The sequence below is a fragment of the Harpia harpyja genome, chromosome 11 (genome assembly GCF_026419915.1).
Source record: "Harpia harpyja isolate bHarHar1 chromosome 11, bHarHar1 primary haplotype, whole genome shotgun sequence".
NCBI lineage: Eukaryota > Metazoa > Chordata > Aves > Accipitriformes > Accipitridae > Harpia > Harpia harpyja.
This window is the reverse complement of record NC_068950.1, coordinates 40,314,082-40,335,101: the sequence shown is the minus strand read 5'-3', so window position 1 is coordinate 40,335,101 and position 21,020 is coordinate 40,314,082. Positions and strand designations below refer to the sequence as shown.

The 21,020-nt window shown below is 37.8% G+C and overlaps 1 protein-coding gene across 7 annotated transcripts in view; it reads left to right on the top strand.

Annotated features, from left to right (window-relative positions):
- The window catches only part of USP24 (ubiquitin specific peptidase 24), a 66,907-nt gene that overhangs the window by 16,512 nt on the left and 29,375 nt on the right, over nt 1-21,020 (top strand). For 6 of the 7 annotated variants that reach the window (XM_052800438.1, XM_052800439.1, XM_052800435.1 and 3 more), the window contains exons 5-31: nt 346-468; nt 1,349-1,384; nt 1,972-2,037; nt 3,485-3,550; nt 4,354-4,428; nt 5,199-5,357; nt 6,674-6,788; nt 7,312-7,415; nt 8,610-8,717; nt 9,218-9,313; nt 9,415-9,576; nt 10,811-10,855; nt 11,425-11,532; nt 12,218-12,367; nt 13,142-13,273; nt 13,799-13,910; nt 14,165-14,241; nt 15,135-15,275; nt 15,428-15,481; nt 15,674-15,789; nt 16,486-16,552; nt 16,724-16,834; nt 17,237-17,335; nt 17,417-17,587; nt 18,202-18,287; nt 18,436-18,529; nt 18,790-18,945. In XM_052800438.1, coding sequence (XP_052656398.1) covers nt 346-468; nt 1,349-1,384; nt 1,972-2,037; nt 3,485-3,550; nt 4,354-4,428; nt 5,199-5,357; nt 6,674-6,788; nt 7,312-7,415; nt 8,610-8,717; nt 9,218-9,313; nt 9,415-9,576; nt 10,811-10,855; nt 11,425-11,532; nt 12,218-12,367; nt 13,142-13,273; nt 13,799-13,910; nt 14,165-14,241; nt 15,135-15,275; nt 15,428-15,481; nt 15,674-15,789; nt 16,486-16,552; nt 16,724-16,834; nt 17,237-17,335; nt 17,417-17,587; nt 18,202-18,287; nt 18,436-18,529; nt 18,790-18,945 — 2,829 coding nt within the window. The remainder of the gene's footprint in view (nt 1-345; nt 469-1,348; nt 1,385-1,971; nt 2,038-3,484; nt 3,551-4,353; nt 4,429-5,198; nt 5,358-6,673; nt 6,789-7,311; nt 7,416-8,609; nt 8,718-9,217; nt 9,314-9,414; nt 9,577-10,810; nt 10,856-11,424; nt 11,533-12,217; nt 12,368-13,141; nt 13,274-13,798; nt 13,911-14,164; nt 14,242-15,134; nt 15,276-15,427; nt 15,482-15,673; nt 15,790-16,485; nt 16,553-16,723; nt 16,835-17,236; nt 17,336-17,416; nt 17,588-18,201; nt 18,288-18,435; nt 18,530-18,789; nt 18,946-21,020) is intronic. The other variant, XM_052800440.1, reaches the window with a different exon arrangement.

Genomic DNA, 21,020 nt, shown 5'->3' with positions numbered 1-21,020 from the left:
ACATCTGCTGTCACTTCAGTGTTTATTTTTTAAAACTGATACCACATCTGCTGTCATTTCACTGTTTATTTTTTAAAACTGATACTTTGAGTTCATTTCCCCCTTTTGTGGCTATCTGGCTCACATGGGTATTGGATATTGTCTGTACAGAACGGAAGCTTCAGAATGCTTTCTACAGTGAGAACTGAGAGGCAGGAGCAGGGGTCTTCTGTTAAACTTTATTTTTTGCTAGATCTTTAACTGTCAACCAGGAAAATGCTCAACTGAAAAAGTCAATTATTATCAAGATAAGTTTTGAGACTGGCATAACCCACGCTGTTCATTGCCATGGGCTTTTCTTTCAAGGCATTTAACCCCGACAATGAATATCATTTCAAGAATCGAATGAAGGTATGCCAGAGAAACTGGGCAGAAGTCTTCGGGGAGGGGAACATGCATGCTGTCTCGCCCATATCCACTTTTCAGAAGGTGAGCATAGCCATGCCCTAAAAGCTATTTTTAGGGTAGATGTGTTTGTTTCAGAAAAGATTGTTTGATTAGTAAGTATTTATAACACAAGAAAGCTTAAATGTGTCACCAAGAATTACAGCAAATAGATCTTCAGTACATGTTGGTCTGTATAAATGAATTTGTCCTCTCAAATTATCCCAGCTCTCTATTAGAGGCTGGATTTAGAAATTGGTGTACTTTCATGGCTAAAGTAGCACCACAGTCAGATGGGTAGATCTGTTGTAGCTAAGGACTGACATCTGTTTGGCTGTTGAGTGTGAAATGACCAGGATAACTCAAAGTGTACAGTTCTAGCAGAGAATTCATGCTTTTCTGACAGCCAAGGATAGGGTATCTTCAAGTAAGACACACTGGCAAGGAGGCAGTTTTTGAGGTTTGCACTGTCTTGTCACAGTTGTTCCAGATGAGTGGGGTCTAAAAAAGCATCAGTGGAGTTGATCTCTCCTTCAGGAAACAAGTTTGTGGCCGTAGAAAGAAAATTCTACATCTGCTGGTTTGGGAAGGGCTCTTTAGTAATGTTTCACACTGCTAATGTGCTATAAATACAGTTGCTTGTGAGTCAGCAGCCACAGCGTGTACTGTTGCCACAGCACGTGGTCAGTGATGTCAAGCGGAGTCCAAAAAAGGATGATGCTAATGAGAACCAACCAGAGCTCCAGTTACACACTTATTAAAGGAGCTGTTACAAACACATTGCTGTTTTCTTTGAAATAATAGTGCATGCATTTGAGGTGTGGGTTAATAGGCTGAATGTGTCTGTCCAAATCTCTGTTTCAGAAGACAAATGTGTAGCATTAATGTTGCAGCTACTAATTTGTTAATGTTTTAATTGTTCAAGGAACCTCATGGGTGGCTGGTGGATCTGGTAAACAGAGTAAGTAACTGTAAAGCAAGCAGAATTGTTATTTGTCACTTGAATTCATTGGTCTTCAGAGATAATTTCTTCTCCCCCTCCAGACTTGTTTTTCCACTCTTTACTTTTCTGACTACCACAAAAAAAAAGTTTAAGATTTTGATCCTGCCTATATATAGGGAAGGGGCCTTGCTACATATGTCTTTTTGAGTTGCTGCCTTCTCCCTTGAGCACCTTTACCCTAACGTGATAGCTATGATTAGAGGAAGTCAGGAGCTCAGCTTAGGCTGCGGTGCTGTTTCCCAGTCAAACGTGCCAGGCCGGTCAGCTGTTGCTGTATGTGGTCTAGCTTTCTTCCCTATAACCATTTTTGCCCAAGACAGTGTTTCTAGCTTGATGTTTAACTGGTATCAGGTATAGTTGCATTGCATTCCCCAGTGTGCCCCTGAACTTCCGTGAAAACATAAAGCTTATGTTGAATGTGATGTGCCATGGTAAAGGATATTGTTGGCATCCCAGGAACTGTCAATGGAGTATTTCCTATAATAGCTTATTTAAAACATAAAATACTGTAGTTCACTAGCATAATACTGATTATTCTATTTCAGTTTGCAGAGTTGGGTGGTTTTTCAGCAATTCAGTCCAAACTCAATTCAGAAGATATTGAACTTGGGGTAAGTTCGTCTTCTGTCATGAGACTTCTCCCTTTCCATTACATACTTCATGTAGAACCAGTAGCATCCCTTTTGGCAGTGGTCTTACCTTTGCTTTGGTACCGGAACAACACTCCCACAGAGCCCTGGAGAAGTGCTGTCAGACTGGAGGTCAAATGAGGTAGTGCATAAGAATCCTAACTAAAGAGCTTTTGAGACTTCACAGAAAAGAGGAAGGGTTAGTGTACCTTTCTGGCTAACATTCAGTCTTCCTATTAGACATCAGTCAATCTAGTTTCACTGTCTATTCACCAGTACATTCCTGGTTTTCTGTTTACTTCAGCTGTAGCTGCATTTAGCTGCAAGTGAGTTGACTGCTGTCATTTATTATAGAAATCATTGTTTAAGGAAAAAAAAATCCTTAGGAAGACAGACACTGTCTAATCCTAAGCAACTTTTCAAGAGCTGTGTCTAAAAACTGACTGGTTCAACAGTGCTAAACTATTTTTGGTGACAAAGCCTAATTTGTTTAGTTTTAGCTTCCTAACCTATATTCAGGAGACTTCAGAATCTTTAAAGCTTTGAAGAACAAGGAGGCTAAGGGAAAACAATGTCATTTAGAATCTTGTCCCCCAGTATAAAATCAGTCTGCTTTCAGTGAAATGCCATTTGGAGAGAATTAAACTTCTTTTCTTGGGATATTGATATTTGCTGCTTTTTATAAAGAGATAGGTTCATATGTGAGCATGACAGAACAATAGGAAAACTCGGATTTAAATCCTGATCCTGCAATAGAAACTTTGACTTTAATGATTAATAACTGCTTGCTTAGGAAGGAAGTCTGGGTCAGTGTCACTTAATTTAGGCCTTTGATTGTAGTGGTGCACACTCAATTTCACAATTCTTGATATTATTTATTAGCAAACAAATGCCTCTATGCATTTAATTTCTCCATAATAGATATCACTTGAAGATCATTCATTGAAGAGATCTTGACATGTATATGACACATTTACAAAAGCTTTCTCCCACTTAATGCTTTGGGAAAGAAATTTGCCATCTGGCTTTAACCTTAAGCTTTGCATTCACACTTCTCGTTGCTGTAGAGAGCAACCAAAATGTGATTTGTCCCTTTCTGTCTGTTTGTATCTGTGACTGAAACAAGATCAGACAGAGAAGACTGAACAGAATGATGAGAGGACCAAGATTAGTGAAAACTGGGAAGGCATTTTTTGTTTCAGGCAAAAATATATAACACATACTGTACGCTGTAGAGTAAATCTCTTTCCTGAACCATGTGTTGTTGCAAAGTACTTGCACACCAAAATCAATTTGTAGCAAATGACTGGAAATTATCGTATGAGATAAATAATACTTTTTCACCTTCATTTGCCTCTTAAGGTATAGACCACTAGCTCTGAAAAGATCTCTTATACATGCACCTAAATACTTGCTGTATTTCTTTCAGGCAATCTCTGCATTAGTTCAACCATTTGGAGTTTGTGCAGAATATCTTAACTCTTCTGTAGTACAGGTAAAAAGCCTTTGTTATGAGTTATCAAAGGACTGAAAATTAGATTACAGCTGTGTTGGTGTGAAACTGGTGACTAATTTGAAAAGCCTTCAAAACTCGCGTTGCATAAAGTGCAAGAACCATTTTGAGCATTCTGAGGGTGATGGATAGAGGGCTCAGACAATGCTCAGATTAATTTTCTAGGCACAGGGATCTGTAGTCACGTATCGACATCTGCAACAGTGAGAAGCTTTGCCACTGCCATTAGTAAGCTTCTTCAGTGTCAAGCATGTGGGAAAAGAATCTAGCCCGATGGATGGATTTTGGGTTAAGTTTAACTTTCTGGCTGAGATCAAGCCCATGGATATGAGAGTTTACACTGGAAAAATTGTGGTACAGGAAAAAATTTACCATGATATATTTGTACATGCAAATGTACTGCAGGCTTCACACCTGCACTCACTAACAGAAGCTATTGATTTTTTTAAGTCTTTATTTGAAGAGGAGGTAGTTTAGAAGCCACAGGGAGTCAGAAGGGCACATGCATCTAATAACTGATGTATTTTGAAAGGTTGGTTGGTCGGTCTGTCTTTTTTTTGCAAACCTGTATTATGGTGGTCTGAAATGGCTTCTTACTCTAATTGCTTTTTTCTGGACATACCTAGCAGGATAGTTTTATGTATGTTGTAGGTATTGCTTTATGTCTAAGGTAATTGTGGGTTTTCAGCTATGTATTTCATTTTGCTGCAGCCAGATCTTCTGAGTAATGTAATTGATTTCAGGAAACATAAAATGATTGTCATGCCTTTTCTCATGTTGTTTAGCCCATGCTGGACCCAGTCATTCATAAAATGATTAAATATGTACAGAATGTAGAAGAAAAGGACTTGAAAGACAAGGTAATTTTTTATATATTAATTATTTAGGAAGAACTTACAGCGTGTCTTGGAAATGCTGGCAATGTAGACTAGAACAATAGCTTTATTTTCACTGGCAAAAATACAGCCTGTTATGAATTCTGACTGAATGACATAGAACAAAATATATTTGCCCAATTCCATTCAATACCCTTTTCAGTAGATATCTGATGTTATGACCATTTTTAAAATACTTTGCTGGTGTTGCTATCAAATACGTTCTTGTTGGTACCCTTCTGCAATGTGCTGAATGCTCACTTCTCTAACTGACTTGAAGATGCTTACTGTCTTGCAGTCTGTTAAATTCTTATAATTTGTATGCATATGATTGTTGCGTTAGCTGTTTGCTTCTGAGAATTTGGTAACTGTTGATAAAATGTCCGTGTAACTTGTAACTACTTCCTGTATTACCCTGAATTTGGCATTCAGTTCTATAAGATTTTTTGAGTGTTGATTTTTTACTTAGACTTAAATTGTTAATTGTAAACTGGAAAGTGTGCATAACTACAGAGGAGTGATTTAGTGTTCCAAATCTGTAGCAAGAGAGTCCACTTTAACCAAAGGTTTTGTTTTAAAACTTCTAGTGTACAAGTAATACTTTCAGATGTACATGGTACTGCATTTCATAGATTAAACAGTCTGTATTGGGTCACTAAACCTACTCTTTGTGAATCATTGAAGTCTGAAACAAAATAGCAAAAATAGCAATGCCTCTATTTGTCTTTTTTTGTTGTTGTTGTTGTTTTAAACAGAGACTAGTCAGTATCCCTGAGCTCTTGTCTGGTATCAAACTGCTGTGTATGCGCTTCCAACCTGATTTGGTAACTGCGGTAGATGACTTACGCCTGGACATTCTATTGCGCATGTTAAAATCTCCTCACTTCAGTGCAAAAATGAATTCCCTCAAAGAAGTAGGTTTGCTTTTTGTGTGTGTGTGTGCGCGTGCACGCGCACATGTGCATGTGTGTAGGTGGGATGGGTTGTTAATAAGCCATCGAAACCACAACCTTAAAAAAAGAGGTGGCACAATATTTCCTGACAAATTATGTTGCCTTAGCAAAAGCTCAGTTCGTAATAAATACCGAAACAAGTTAATGACAGGAGTTGTTTGTAACATTAGTAGCCACTGCAAAGACTGTGACCTTTCAGTTAGACTACAACTAGCCATAGTTTGAACCTTTTCCAAGAACTGCAATTTCAGATTGATTTATAAGCAATGATCTATGCTATTCATTGAATATTCACTCTGAGATAACCCTGATAATTCAGAGCATCCTATGGGATATCCCGTTTCTCTCCTCCTCTCATTAAGAGAAAAGGGCAAAAAAACCCAAATGAGACTTAATCCTGGACTGGTGTCCCAGTCCAGTTATACCTGGTCATTACACTGTGTAACTATGTTTTTTATTACGGTTGTACATGGACACTGTAGTAGCACCTAGGAGCTGGAGTTTATGGACCAGGGCTCTTCGTGCTAGAATCTTACATCTAAGTAGAAGAAAACAGTTCATTTTTGATGGGAGTTGTGGTTTAAATAGAGTTGTTCATTCATCTCTTCCTTCCAGAACTCGCACAATTTAAGTGTCCAAAAAAAATGCATTTTTTTAGTATGCAGACATTGTAAGGTGTTTTAGAGCCCCTCTTTTGTGCTTTTTGCTTCTTTATTTATGGGAAAATTGAGATGTTAAACCTCATTGCTGTTTGGTTCTTAATCATAAAGGCTGTGTGTCCTTGGTGAAGTTACGGAAGTGTGGCTTTTGAAGGCTTTAGCAGAAATGTACTCTTACTCGCTAGAGTGAGGAGCCTGTATCGGTTCTATGTTGGATAAAAAATAGGACACTGATTTGTGTGTAACAAGCAGAAGCCTGAGATAACCTACTTCTGGTATATCTGTAGAAATATACCTGGCAGCACAGGCCAGCTTTTCTGTGTCAGACTGAGAATAAGAATCTACTGTATCAAGAGACTGATGACAAGGAGGTGTTTCTGGTTAGGAATTTGCCTTTAAACAGCTTATTAAAAAACAAATACAAACAAACACAAAACGCAAAAAAAACCCGAACCACACCAGCCAACCAAACAGAAAAACCCCAAACACCTCCCGTGCTCAAAATACTTCAGGATTCACACTTAAGCTTTGTAGTAAGCCTTTCGAATAGATTTCATTGTGTCCCTATATAATTCATGTGGGAATCATTGTTAGAATCTCACATTTTGCAATTTCTAGGTAACAAAATTAATAGAAGACAGCACTGTATCCAAGTCAGTGAAGAATGCAATAGATACAGACCGATTACTAAACTGGCTAGTAGAAAATTCTGTTCTGTCAATTGCTCTAGAAGGTAAGCACTTTCACAAAGACTTTTGGCATGCGCTTTGAATGTCTTAAATTTAAAAATTCCATCTGTCCCTTTAAATACATTTTAATAGGACTATTAACAAAGGAGTTCAAGATTTTTGTCATTGTCAAAATAGAGTAAGGAAAACCCTGCAAATTCTGCAACTATTATCTAGTCCTCTATTTGACATCTGTGCAGCTGTCTTCTGCTGTACGTGGGGTTTTTACTCTCAGTTTATCTTTGTATATTGTTAGCCTCTAGAAAAGAGAGAAAATAGGGGGGGTTTATCCAAGTAGTAACGTTCTATAGGTGTGAATTGCTATCAGATGTATGAAGTAAAATAAAAAATGGAAAGAGCCTTGTTCTTTTTCTTTGGACTCATAGGTTTGTCTGTAACAGTAGAGAAAGAACTTTCAAATGAAGATAGCTTTGTCTCCCTTCTTTTAAAAGAACTTGTTTATTCTTATGCATTTAATGTATTTAATACTGGTTTAAATATATTAATTTAGTTGCCTTTGTTTCATAGGTAATATAGACCAAGCGCAATACTGTGATCGTATAAAGGGAATTATTGAACTGCTGGGCAGTAAGTTATCTTTAGACGAGCTCACTAAAATTTGGAGAATTCAGGTAAGCAACCAAGACCAGGCAGGTGCTTTTAGACTGCCTTACAAAAGCAAACATTCTAACGGTGGGATTTGTTTGTTTATAATATATGCATCTTTTTATTGCAAAGTGGAGGTGTTGAGATCTTAACAGTATAATTAATGCAAAGGCTTTCTTCTGCTTCTTTCTTTACCATTTAAAATCAAGTGTTCTGGCAATTTCTTGTAACACAGCTGTTAATTCTTATGCTGAAGTTCAGTTCTTTGCAACAAGTGTTAAGGGGCTGCAAAAATATTTGACTTGGAATAAGAGGTTGTCAGCCTGAAATAGGTGATAAAGTGTTTGTCTAGACCAAAGACCATGCCTAAGGCTATTAATTTTCATGGCTGGAGGTGTAAATTTGAATGCAGCTCATAGTGTGACTTTAAAGACAGTGGGCTCAAACTGTATGAATTCCCATTTAACTTCCTGTACATACATATAATTGACTGACAAGTCATCTTTTCACATTCACTTTATGTATATTCAGCTTATCGCTGTGTAGGAAAGGTGGCTTGACTGATTAATGCAAATGACATGTGGAAATTTTGACCAGAAATGTAATCTTCCGCTGCAGGAAATGGTTTTCTTCTCTGTCCAAATGTTGAAGTTTTAGACTAACCTCATTGGATGCTGTCAGATGCGCAGTATGTGCGGGCATGGTAGCAAGTCTTGCATGCTTAGTAGAGCTGAAGTATGATTCTAGCTCACTCACTTCTATTCTTTAATAAAATGCAATACTTCCTTCCCTCTTCTGGCTGTTGTTACCATGGTGCTCCCATCAGTGTGGGAGGAGATTTTGTATTGCTTACTTTTGAGTAAAGCCTTAAAGAGTGTCAGAGATGGAGCACCCCACACATGAACTTAACCAAGCAATAAAAATGGTGATGTTTGTATTGCTGGCACCACACCCTACAGCGGTATGAGGCACTGCAGCATCTTGAAGCTGCTGTAATAATGGCAGACTAATTTGTTCTTTCCTGCTTTAGAATTACTTCCAAAGACACCTCTGCCAGTGAAACGAGGAGCAGAGACAGTTATTCTTACCTTGTGTTTCTAACATATCAAAAGCTGTTATTCTTTCTCATTAGTATGAATAGTAGGATAATGCTTACATTAAGATTTTTCTCTATCTCATTTGGGAGACCTACATTCTCATGTTTTTCCTCCTCTTTTCAGTCGGGACAATCGTCCACTGTGATTGAAAACATACATACCATTATTGCTGCAGCTGCTGTGAAGTTTAGCTCTGATCAGCTGAATCATTTATTTGTTCTAATCCAAAAGGTAAGTTTTCACATGAATTTACATTCCTTAGGAAGAGAATTGATGAGACATACTTGTGCATCCAGCATACCAAAAGGCAAATGCCTTGAATATGTTTATATTTCCTACATAAATATATAAATATAACATTGGCTATAAAAAAACCACTTTTAATACTGATTTTTTTTTTGTTTGTTAACCCAAAAGCCTGGTATGTTACTGTTTTGCTAATTGACTTAGATTTTAAGTATGTTATATAGACAGTGCTAAGGTACTTAAAGTGAGATGTTATTATTATATTTAGTCACTTACAGTTTATATTTGAAAAAGAGTTGGGCACATTAGTACTGTAACTCCCAGTAACAAAAATAAGGAAATATGTGTGGTGGAAACATACTTGTTTGGTTTTTGATTTTCCTGCAGTAACATAATTGTAAATTATATTGTTGTGTACGCTTGAGACTTAACAGACTGACAGTGCTTGCTGCTTTAATAGTGAATGTTATTTCTTTGCTATGCAGAGCTGGGAGACAGAGAGTGATAGAGTGCGACAGAAGCTGTTGAGCCTGATAGGGCGCATTGGTCGAGAAGCACGGGTGGAGACAACCACTGGAAAGGCATGTGAATGTTTTTGATTTGGTTTTTTTCTTTATTGAATGTAGGGTTGCTAGTCTCTGTACTTCCTAGGTCCTGACTGATCTTGTACTTCTTCCTCTAGGTTCTGGAGGTACTTTGGGAGCTGGCTCATCTTCCAACTTTACCATGTAGTCTTATTCAGCAGGCCTTGGAGGAACATCTGACAATCCTCAGTGATGCCTATGCAGTGAAAGAGGCAGTGAAAAGAAATTACATCATCAAATGCATAGAGGATATTAAGAGGGTTGGTTTATTATTTTATCTTTTCCAAAATGTAATGTTATCTAGCCTTGATGTTGCCCTTTCTTTCAAGATGCACAAATTGCGTGTCCCATCTGTAAGTTCTTACCTTGGGGAGTCCATGAGAGGGGTAGGCTTTGTGTGAGCCAGTTTGTTGACCATGAGACTCATAGTAAGTCTCTTGCCTTTGTTTTAAGCAAATTTTCAGCACAAGGAGTGATCAGTTTATGGGAAACTACCAGGATGGGCCCAAGGTTAGAATTTGCAAATGGAACCACTATAAAGGTATGTCAGTATTTTAACTGTCCCTTTCATGTGAAAGCCTAGATTAGTTTTCTTTGAGTTAAGCATGTGTTCTGGCATGACCATTAAGTCTCAAAATGCAAATTGATATTTAAATCATAGTAGTTTTGTATTTTAATAAAATACTTAAACTCTTTTCATCTAACATAAAGAAGCCATTCCTGCAGCTGCCTGTGCTAAGATGTTTCCTGGCAGCAGCAGAGATGTGCATGGCTTAAAAGACTGCATATATTCTATCCTGCACTGTTCACATAGCAGGCGGTTTTTCTTGAGGTCTGCAGGAATGCTCCTGTCTATTTTTTTTTTTTTTTGTCTGAAGTACACTGTAAATAAAGAAAAAGGCTTGTACTTTTTTCATTCATTTCTTTCATGATAAATTAGATTTTGTCTGTGTTGCAGCATCTGTAGAGGATATTAGTTGTTTAGGAGGCATAGTATGTTGCTTCTCAATATCAGTCACACTATTTGTGTGTGTGTTTATGAATACAGATTGCAAACTTTGAATTCTCAATGTCTGTAAAACTTGCAGTTTTTTCTTTCGGATCTTCTCTTGTGCTTTCCTATTCTTGCATTCTTTTTAATTACGTTCTAGCAAGGACCTTTACAAGGGTGCTGCAGTGGGAAACACTAGTGGAAAGCTATAATTGTAGGCTAGAAGGGATTGGGGTAACCATACAGCAGACTTCTAAAAATACCTAATTTTCTTACTTCCCTTCATTACGGGAAATGAAGACATAAACTGGGAGGGAATGTAATATTAAGGCAGCATTCTCAAATACATGAGGGAGTCTTCAGTGGAGAGTTTTCTGTTATGGGCAGGTTACTTTAATCTCTCTAAGTGTGTAGGTGGTATTGGTTGTTGTCAGTATTTAAACCAGACATCACTTTTCTGAACAAGCAACCTCAGTACTGGTTTGTGTGGTCAAACTTTACAGAAAATGAAGCCTCCCAGAAAAGTGATGAGCAGTTCTAACAATGAGGTAGGAGGGTTATTCTTTGTAGGATCTCTTTCAAAATGCAGCTTAAGTATCCTTTGCTTCCTATCAGAGGGCTCCTCGCAGCACCAATCAGAAATTTCTTCTCATCTCTTAACCCTCAGTAGTATTTCAGGTTCTTTCTTCTATTATTCTTGCTTCAGCAATAAATAACATTTGACTGGATTTGCCCTTTTATGCCCTAACAGGCCTGCTTCATCTCCCATAATTGAGGAAAGGTGGTGGTTATCATCTCTCCCTGGTGCAACTGAGTTCTTTTTGTCTACTTAATTTGCATGCTCTCTAGCAAGGAGGTGGTACTTTGGGCTTAATAATAAGGATAGCAAAATGGCATATGTGTGTGTCAAAGGACTTCTTGTAGAAAGTGAAGGGCACCTTGTGTGTGTTTGGAAAGGAACCAGGAACAAGTAACTGAAGCCTTCAGAGCTAGTAGCTGTTGTTTTGAAACAGCAGCATTAATAGAGGTTGTTAGGCTTCTAGGAGTCTAAGAGGAAACTTAATCAGTTGTTGAGCATGTACACATGTGTAATTTTTTTTACCTTTCCTACTACTAGTCATCCCAGCACAATAATCCTCAATTTGTGTGGGTGGTGCCAGCATTACGTCAACTCCATGAAATCACGCGTTCATTTATTAAGCAAACTTACCAAAAACAAGACAAGGTAAGAATATATGCTGAGATGATTTTTGAAGCCTTTGTTACATCTGTGTGGCTCTGCTTCTGTAGAACATGGAAGTTTGAATTTAGAAGTGAGGAAATAAAATACTAAAAAACATTTTGACAAGTACTTTAGTGATGTAGCATAAACAAATTGTTCAAGTAGAGATGCTGTGTTGTGTGCTGTCCATTTGTGTGTGCATGTATATGTACGTGTAAATCTGTTTGCTGTGTCGGGACTAATTTATTTTATTCTCAGCTTTTTGTAGAATAATTAACAGGCTCTGTTAAGAAATGAACAATGGCTAATGTTTAGACCAGCTGCTTTGTAATTGAATTGACATTGACTCTTGGAAAACAGACTAAAATACCAGCAAGTCACATGTGTTATACAGTGGCTGAGTGGAGGTGTGGGACTTTGTTTGCAATCTGCAGCACATGTATTTCAGCACATGCTGAAAACGCTAATGTCAGGGGGCTTTGGATGCTTGGAAGGGATACAGCTGACTGGTGAGGGGGGAATGTTACTCCTCCTGATAAGAGACAGATGTCTGTAGAAGAGCAGACTGTTGTGTGCATGTGCCTGTTCATGTATTTTCTTAAAAATCTCTTCTCTCAATGTTTTGTGGGTTTTTTTGGTTTTTTGGTTTTTGTTTTGGGGGTTTTTTTGTTTGTTTTTTTTTGCCAAGAGCATTATTCAAGATCTAAAGAAAAACTTTGAAATAGTGAAGTTGGTGACAGGAAGCTTAATATCATGCCACCGTTTGGCTGCATCTGTGGCGGGTCCAGGAGGGCTTGTTGGAGCAACGTTAGTGGATGGCCGATACACTTACCGGGAGGTACTGAACCCTGAATTTCTTACTACCTTAGGTTTTTGAAAACATGTAGTGTATTACTGACCAAGTTGCATAAGATTAGGTAATGTTTCATTTTTGGAATTCACTGGTATGTGTGTTCTCTCTGGTGAATAATTACACTAGTTTTTATTTATAGTTCTGACACTTACCTATTAGGGCTTGTTGTAGCCTTGTTACTATATTATAGAGCAAGGGTGGGCAAAGATCACAATCTACAAGTTTCTTGGCAAAGTCTTTAACTGGTTGAGAGCTAGATCTCTCCACCCCAGGACCTCCTGTCTCCAAGCTTGTGCATCTTCAGCTTCTCCACCAGCTTCAGTTCAACTACCCTTGTAGAGACTATACCTTTGAATTTGGTGTGAAGCTCTTGAAACCTGAAACAGATTTACTAGTTAGGACATGGAAGCCACACATACAGATAGCTTGTAACAGTTTGTTGCTGAGGTTTTGATAATTATTTTTTCCACACTATTCGTGACTTAATAACTAGTGTCAAATAATATCAATATCAGGAAAGTAATAGCAAATCCAAGGGGACTTTAATGTTTCTTTTCAGAAAGGTAATCAAAAAGAAGTAATGTTAAAAATTGTGTAAAATAGAAATAAATCTCACTGCAGAAACAATTTCTGCTTTCCAAGCTTTGCAAAGTGTACTGTTATTTGACAACTAAGTTTGCAAAGAATAAAAAGAATGCTCAGAGTTCTTGCTTCAGAAAGAAAAGTCTTAAGCTTGAGTTTTTGTTTCCTCTTTCTCAGTATTTGGAGGCACATCTAAAATTTTTGGCATTTTTTCTGCAAGAAGCCACCCTTTATTTGGGTTGGAATCGTGCCAGGGAGATCTGGGAATGCCTTGTAACTGGCCAGGATGTTTGTGAGTTAGATCGAGAGGTAAGAAAAACTTGAAAAGTTGGTGTCTGTGGTTGCAGAGTGAATCTTAATGGATTATGAATAGCATGTGTGTTTGTTGAGACATGTGAAACATTAAGTAGCAAACACAAACTCATAAGGCATTTATAAGCTTTGTGTAAGCTAATGGAGCCACTGTTACATGTTCATTTATGACTAGGATGCTCTTTTAACATTAAACTTGACTGAAGGAGGAATGTTGGCCAGGAGATTAGTTGCAGGTTTATGGATGCTGGTTTCAAAAGGGGTTGGTGCAAGTTTGTGGAGTCATAAAAGAGATATTCAGCATTATTTGGGTGAAAGATAACTATGAAAGTACAGTACCCTAATGCTGCAATACAGCCGGTATAATATGTGAGGTTACTAGGACATTAGATTTTGAACCTCTTGCTGTAGATAAAACTTCTGTAAGATCAGTTACTACAGTATCTGACATAGTTTGCCAATGCTATATAAAACTATTTGCCGTGACAATGGGGTAAAAATACATCTGCCTTTCATTCACAGATGTGCTTTGAGTGGTTTACAAAAGGACAGCATGATCTAGAGAGTGATGTACAGCAACAGCTCTTCAAAGAGAAAATTCTTAAACTGGAGTCATATGAAATTACTATGAATGGTAAGAAAATGGCTTTGGTCAACAGATTTGTTTCTGAAATACATATCAGAAATCTGCTTCCTAAGCCTTCAGAATAAATATCCAAACAGTTCCGTAAATCAATATAATAAAGTGGTCTTTTCCTATCATTTTGAGTTTTAATAGTTGTAGAGGGAAAAGGTCGTCTCCTGTATTTGATATCTTCATTTTTTAAAAAAAGCATAGAAACTTAGCCTGACCTGAATAAAAAGCTTGCACCTTTTTTTCACTTTCAGGTTTTAGTTTATTTAAGACTTTCTTTGAAAATGTGAACCTGTGTGACCATCGACTAAAGAGGCAAGGAACTCAATTGGTGAGTGTTCTGGCAAGTACATTCTTATATACTACCTGTGGCATCTTGGGGATGGGAGATGAGACAAGGCAAGGATTCTTTAGTGGCTGTTTGACATGGTCCTGTTTGTATTTAATATGCAGATCATCCTTCTAGCTTTAACATTGTTAAATTCTGAAGCTAAAAGTCCAGAATTATGACAGTTAAAATTCAGCAATCGGTAGCTGGAAGCTGGTATGTAGCTTCTAAAGCTTTGCAGGAGGAGTGAGTGGGCTACTTCTTTATTAATAACCATGAATTCTAGTGTACATTTTTTGATTCTCCCTAGCAGGGAAATATTCCTTTTTTTTTTTTTCTTCTTCTTTACAAGACATTTAGGCTTATAATATTAAAATTCTAACCTACAATAACTTTTAATTCTATGATCCTTCAGTGTTTTTGTTAAAGTAATGGTTATATGTTAAGTAGTTTTCCATAGGCATTTTAGATCTTTATCACAGAGAGTTAACTTCAAATGCATAATTTTTTGCCAAGTATCATAGTAGGTTTTGTGATGGTTTATTATGTGGTTAGTTACCATGTTGACCTTTGTGAAACAAATTCCATTCCCGATTAAATTTCTCTGTGCTTTTGAAGTTTTTAATTTCTCGGTTGGCTTGACTGAGAGTGTTCTTTGGAACTTGTTTATCCACCTGTAAACAAATTTTTTTTTTTTTCTAGCATAACTATACAAATCTGCAGCTATTGATTTCACTTTGCACTGTGCCAAAGCTTGGCAGTGTATTGGAAAAGAAAATTTTTAAGGTTCAGTCAAAATATGCTTTTCCAGCAGATGCAAAACTGTTTTGTTCCTGTGGTTCCACTCACTATTGTGTAAGAAGTCCAGTCATGTTTTATTGTTCTCTCTTGTGTAGAGTGTAGAAAAACTGGAATTAATAGGAATGGATTTCATTTGGAAGATTGCAATGGAGTCACCTGATGAAGAAATTGCCAATGAAGCTATCCAGTTGATAATAAATTACAGCTATATTAATCTAACTCCTAGATTGAAAAAGGTAGGCATATATTTGTACATGAAAATGCTTTGACATTCATAGAGCCTTGATGCTCTGCATGTTAAAATGTGTAATTTGTTGTGTTCTGTCAGTTTGAGTGATTCCCATGATTTTGGTTTAAGTTCTAATTAATTTGTGTATTTTATCTTTAGGATTCAGTATCACTGCACAAGAAATTCATTGCTGATTGCTACACGCGATTAGAGGTAAAGGGCAAATTTAATTGTTCCTGTACCTACATCCTTTTCAATTTTGTATCCTAGAATTAGAATAATCGGTTACGATAATTCTATTTAAAGAAAAAATCTCTTTCCACAAATATTTCTTGTCCTCTTAGCTCTCCAGGACGTACTAATTGTCCTTGTAAACTAGCACTTATGCTCTGCTTTGTATTCTAGGCAGCCAGCTCTGCACTTGGTGGTCCAACATTAACACATGCTGTTACAAGAGCTACAAAAATGCTTACAGCAACTGCTATGCCTACGGTAGCAACATCAGTTCAGTCTCCTTACAGGTAGGCCTGCCTTTAAAAGAATAAATATGACAGTAGACGTTTGTTCCCAGCTGCTTTCCACATGATTTTGAGTGCTAATTAAAATTCTCAGTATTGGTAGTTGTATATTCTGGTGGTTTCTCAGTTGAATATACCAATTACAATGCAATTTGAGTTCCAAAGAGACTTTGAAAAACCTGTGTTATAAACAAACAAAAAACCCCAACAACAACCAAACAGAGAAACCCAACACCCCCCACTCCAAACCACCAAAACCAAAACCAAACCAAACAAAACAAAAAAAAAAAAAAAAGAGAGAAACACAAAAAGCCACAGAAAAATCCACAAACTATTACCAGCCTGTTAGTCATGTAATATTTCTGGGGCAGTGGGGTTTGGTTTGCGTTTGGGGTTTTTTTTTTTAATTGGGAGAGAAAAGGATGGGTTTTCATCCTCTAGCTTAACTTACACATACCTAAATGTGTGCAGCTTAAATATGAGCGCGGGGTGTACCTTTAGAAACATGAAGCTTCTTCTGAAGCTGGCTACATCTCAAGCAGTATAATGCAGGCTTCTTGGCCTGTTTTCCTAGTTAATTTCAACTGAATTAACTCTAAGGAGTTATATTTAAAAACATCTAATTTGTGGTGGTTACCCATTGGCATTGAAAATTAATCTCTGAGACAAGTTACTCTTGTTTTCAACGTTTATCTCTAGGTCAACTAAACTTGTAATAATTGAGAGACTGCTGCTGTTGGCAGAGCGTTATGTGATAACAATAGAGGTAAGATATGTAATTTCTTAGTAAGCAAGGCTAAGAACACAACTTCCAATATTATTAAAATTAGTAAAAGTTATTTAAACCTATGTAACACTAGTAACTTTGTTACATACCATCATAGAGATGTCTTTGTTTTCAAAGGTGGTATTTACTGTCATCCTTCCCTTCCTGTAGGACCTTTACTCCGTTCCCAGAACTATTCTACCTCATGGTGCCTCTTTCCACGGACATCTTTTAACGCTTAATGTTACATACGAGTCTACCAAAGATACCTTCACCATAGAGGTATGTGTGCATAGGTTATGTGTGTCATGCAGTGTTGATCACGTAGCTACTCTTGGGTTTTTTGACGCCTGGACTGAACAGAGTAAGCTGGTTTTAAGGACTCCGGTCAACTTGAAAACTCTGTTTGAAAATGTTAAAAGTGTGTCTAAGGCTACTGTAATGGACGTACCTGTAGACGAAATGTATTTTGATCATCATTCTGGGGTGGGAAGAAGTTGTTGTTTGCTTACTGTCAGTGATGGAGCGTTTCTACTGCTGTCCTACCCTGTCAGTCTCTTGTGAACAATAGCTTTACCACCCTATGCAGGGGAGCAGGAAGATCTTAATGGAAGATTTTCTTTTTTTCTCTTGGAATTTACTGCTTGAGCAGACTTACTGAACCATTGTCGTTTAATTTTACAGGCTCATAGCAATGAAACTGTAGGGAGCGTCAGGTGGAAGATAGCAAAGATGTTGAATTCGCCTGTGGATAATATACAGATATTTGCCAATGACAGCCTGGTATGTTAACTACAAAGAATTCTTATTCTTTCTGAAATTAAGTCTCTTTTCCAGAACTAAATGATAAATATTTTCTTGCAGCTAACCGTAAACAAAGATCAGAAACTACTCCACCAACTGGGCTTCTCTGATGAACAAGTCCTTACAGTAAAAACATCAGGAAGCGGGACTCCATCAGGGAGCTCTGCAGATTCCTCAACCAGTTCCACCAACAGCAGCAGTGTATTTAGTTCATCCTATGCAATGGAACAGGTACAGTGTAATAGCCTGAAACCTTCCCTCAGATTTTTCCTGCATGGGGGGATAGTTGGGGGAGACCCAGCTGGGGTGGAAGAGGTACAGTAAGATGAGACAGAAGCTGTTCACATCAGCTTGAGTATCCTGTCTTTAGTGGTCTGGTTTTGCTTTCAAGCTGCAATTGAATCAAACCATTTAAATACATGATTGCCTTATGCATGCAGATTAGACTTTATAATCTGTATTATGTCACCTTTTGTAGCCTGCTTGGTGTTTACTAATCTCTACATGGTCTTTTAAACAAACAACACCCATATGATTTCGTTTTGAGATTTCCAGATTTCCACTATTAATAAAGCTGCAATATGAAAATAAACTAAGAAGCATCAACTAGCATGTTCAGATGACTCCTGGTCTGCTTTGTATGCCATCCCTAACTAACAGTTGACTTCAAAAATTGATTGTTAAAAGGGAGATGGGGTAATGTGAAAATTCAAGTGTTGTCTCGGTCTAGAGATTTCTGCGTGCCGGGTTGGCATCTGGGTCAGTTGCTTCAGTGAAGAGCTCTCTTAAATTACTTGCAACAGAGAGAGGAGAAAAAGACCTTTGTATTTCTGCTTAATTCTCAGGAGAAATCCCTCCCTGGAGTAGTCATGGCTCTCGTGTGTAATGTGTTTGATATGCTTTACCAGCTTGCAAATCTAGAGGAGCCAAGGTAAGCAAACTAAATGGTTATTAAATATTGAAGAAATGCTCACACTGCAAAGTTTGAATAGCTACTTATTTTGCAGCGCGTAGGCATCCACCAGGCCACAGTGTGGCTGAGCCCTATTTTGCGCAAGTAACTTCTGATAACTTTTCAGGATAACACTGCGAGTGAGGAAACTCCTGCTCTTGATTCCCACTGACCCAGCTATTCAGGAGGCTCTTGATCAGCTTGATTCCCTGGGAAGGAAGGTATGGAATAAACAATAACTAATCTTGGTGAGCTTAACGAAAAGGATTTTACTACCGGGTTTCTTAAATTCCCTGTCAGATTATAATCTGTGAAGGGTTTGAAACTCTACTGCAAAATAATGCTCATGTTAAGGATTATTGACTTATTTCCAAGCAGCTGGAGGCGGGAGGGTCATTACAGGGATTATAGGAAATGTATTGCCAATTACAACAAAATGCAGTAGCCTCAAAATACTGCTTTTGTGGCTTTTTCCTGCTAGAAAACACTGCTATCAGAATCAAGTTCTCAGTCTTCGAAATCACCATCCTTATCTTCAAAACACCAACATCAGCCCAGTGCTAGTTCAATACTAGAAAGTCTTTTCAGATCTTTTGCTCCAGGCATGTCCACCTTCAGAGTGCTCTACAATTTAGAGGTAAGAAAACAAATGTACTTCTTTCAACTTGTGTTTCTGAGCACTAAGGTTTAAGTAGTTCTAAGTTTCTTGGGCAGGAGTCCACCATGATAGGGTCACTTTTCAAAATGTAATTGTCATGTGATAGTCTGCTTTTATGTATGTGATAAATTCTACACAGAACAAAAGGGGTAAGTAGTTCCCCTTTAGAGACTTCACTGTGAAGCCAGGCCCCTCTTTTTGTGATTTGCAAGGTGGAAGGAGTATTCTGAAGTGGAGAAGAGCAAAGAAACATCAAAGTCCTTACTGTTTAGGTAAAATTCCTGCTTGAATCTCCAGAAACTCCGAATATGGGATTTTTAGTATATATATAAAAAAATTTGGCTCTTTAAAAAAATTAATGGGAGCTGTTGTTTAGTTTGGTTTTGCTCGATTCAATTTGAAAGAAAAAGAATGCTAACTTCCCTTCTATATAAGTCTACCATATTCTGTCGAGGCTAAGGAGGAATATTTTTGAGAAGCGTTCAGCTGTGAAGAATTTTCACTATCCAAATGTGCAGGGCTTTTACCCAGAAGCTTCTGGCCTGTTTTAGCTGTGGATGTAAAGTGAGTGGAATACATAGAATTTTTTTACCCCTAAGTATTCTCCTGAGTAAGTTCTTTAGCCAAAACACTGGATTGGACCCTGTAAAAAGGTTCTTTCCAACTGCTCAGTGCATGGATTTTAAAGAGTATAGGAGAGTGCAGCTGGTGTCGTTGTTAGGACACTGAAATCTGCACACTCTAGGAAGCTGGGCAGTTTCTAGTTCTACTCGCAGGTCCCACTGTTTATAAGGAGCCATTAGAAATACGGTTTGAACAACTTGAAGTTGGAGGAGCGGTTGCCAGCAGCTTTGAAAACAGTGGACAAAGTTATTCTCTTTCATTCCTGGTGTGTGCCAAGATTACCGTAGGAATTTTCTTGTACTTGCTTTCCTCTGGGTTTCTGCAGTCTAATGTTAGCTCTTCGTCTTCCTACATTGTCATCGCACTGCAGTGTTAGGATTCCCCCCTTTTCTGTACAGCTGGAATGAAAGGTATTTGATGATACCTTTGAAATATGTTGACAAGTTCTGCAACTGAAAGAAAATGGTTTAGCATATCACAGTAAAGGTATCTTGTTTAATTGGCAGGTTACAGTAGAACGATACAGTTATCTGCTGCTTCCATGCCAGAGAAAATGATAAAAGCAAGTAATAAATTGTGTGCTTTTCTGGCAAGGGATGAGAAGTAGTAAATTGAATTAGATGTGTAGATTATATGAGTGGACTTGTTCCTCAAGTCCAGTCAAGCCAACTGGAAGAGGATCTCTGTCAGGAAAAGAATTATATGCTTTTGTATCCCCTCAACTGGTGATCTGTTGAAAATATAGGAACCAGTCTGAACTGCTTTCTGAAAAAATGTGCACAGAAAATTTGCAGAGCTTATGAAAGAGATGAAAATTAAATGTTGCAGATGTTCAGGGTTATATCATGCAGTGTTGTGATAAGATTTCATGCCTGGAACTCTGTAAACCATTCTTCTGACCTGTGAACCTGGAAAAGATGCATTTTGTTTCCCACATCCAGCATTGTTGGCTGTACATGCCAAAGACTTTTCAAGAAAGTAAATAACTTCTGGGGGTTTTCTGGGGTTTTGGGAGGGGCTGGGTTTTGGGTTTGGTTTTTTTGGGGGGGGGGGGGTTGGTTTGTTTTTTCTTTATGTAAAATGAAGTGAAATTGATTATAAATGTATATGAGATCTGACCCACAGAGACCACAGACTTCCTTATCGCCATGTTTCTGAGCGTAATTGCATTCTGTGAAGTTTAGTGCTGACTTAAAACAGGAGGGATGATACAGTGGTGATGTTCATAAGGCCCATAGAATTACCTGGACCATCTTATTAAAAAAAAAAAAAAAAAAAGCAATAAGGTTATGTTTCAGAAGGCATGAATCAATAAGTAAGCCATCTGAGGGGTGTTTTATGGAATACTCTCAACTGAAAATCTAGAAAGAAGGAGGATTTGGGCTCTCAAGGAGCACCAGCTGAGCCTGAAGACAACATTTCATGTGCTA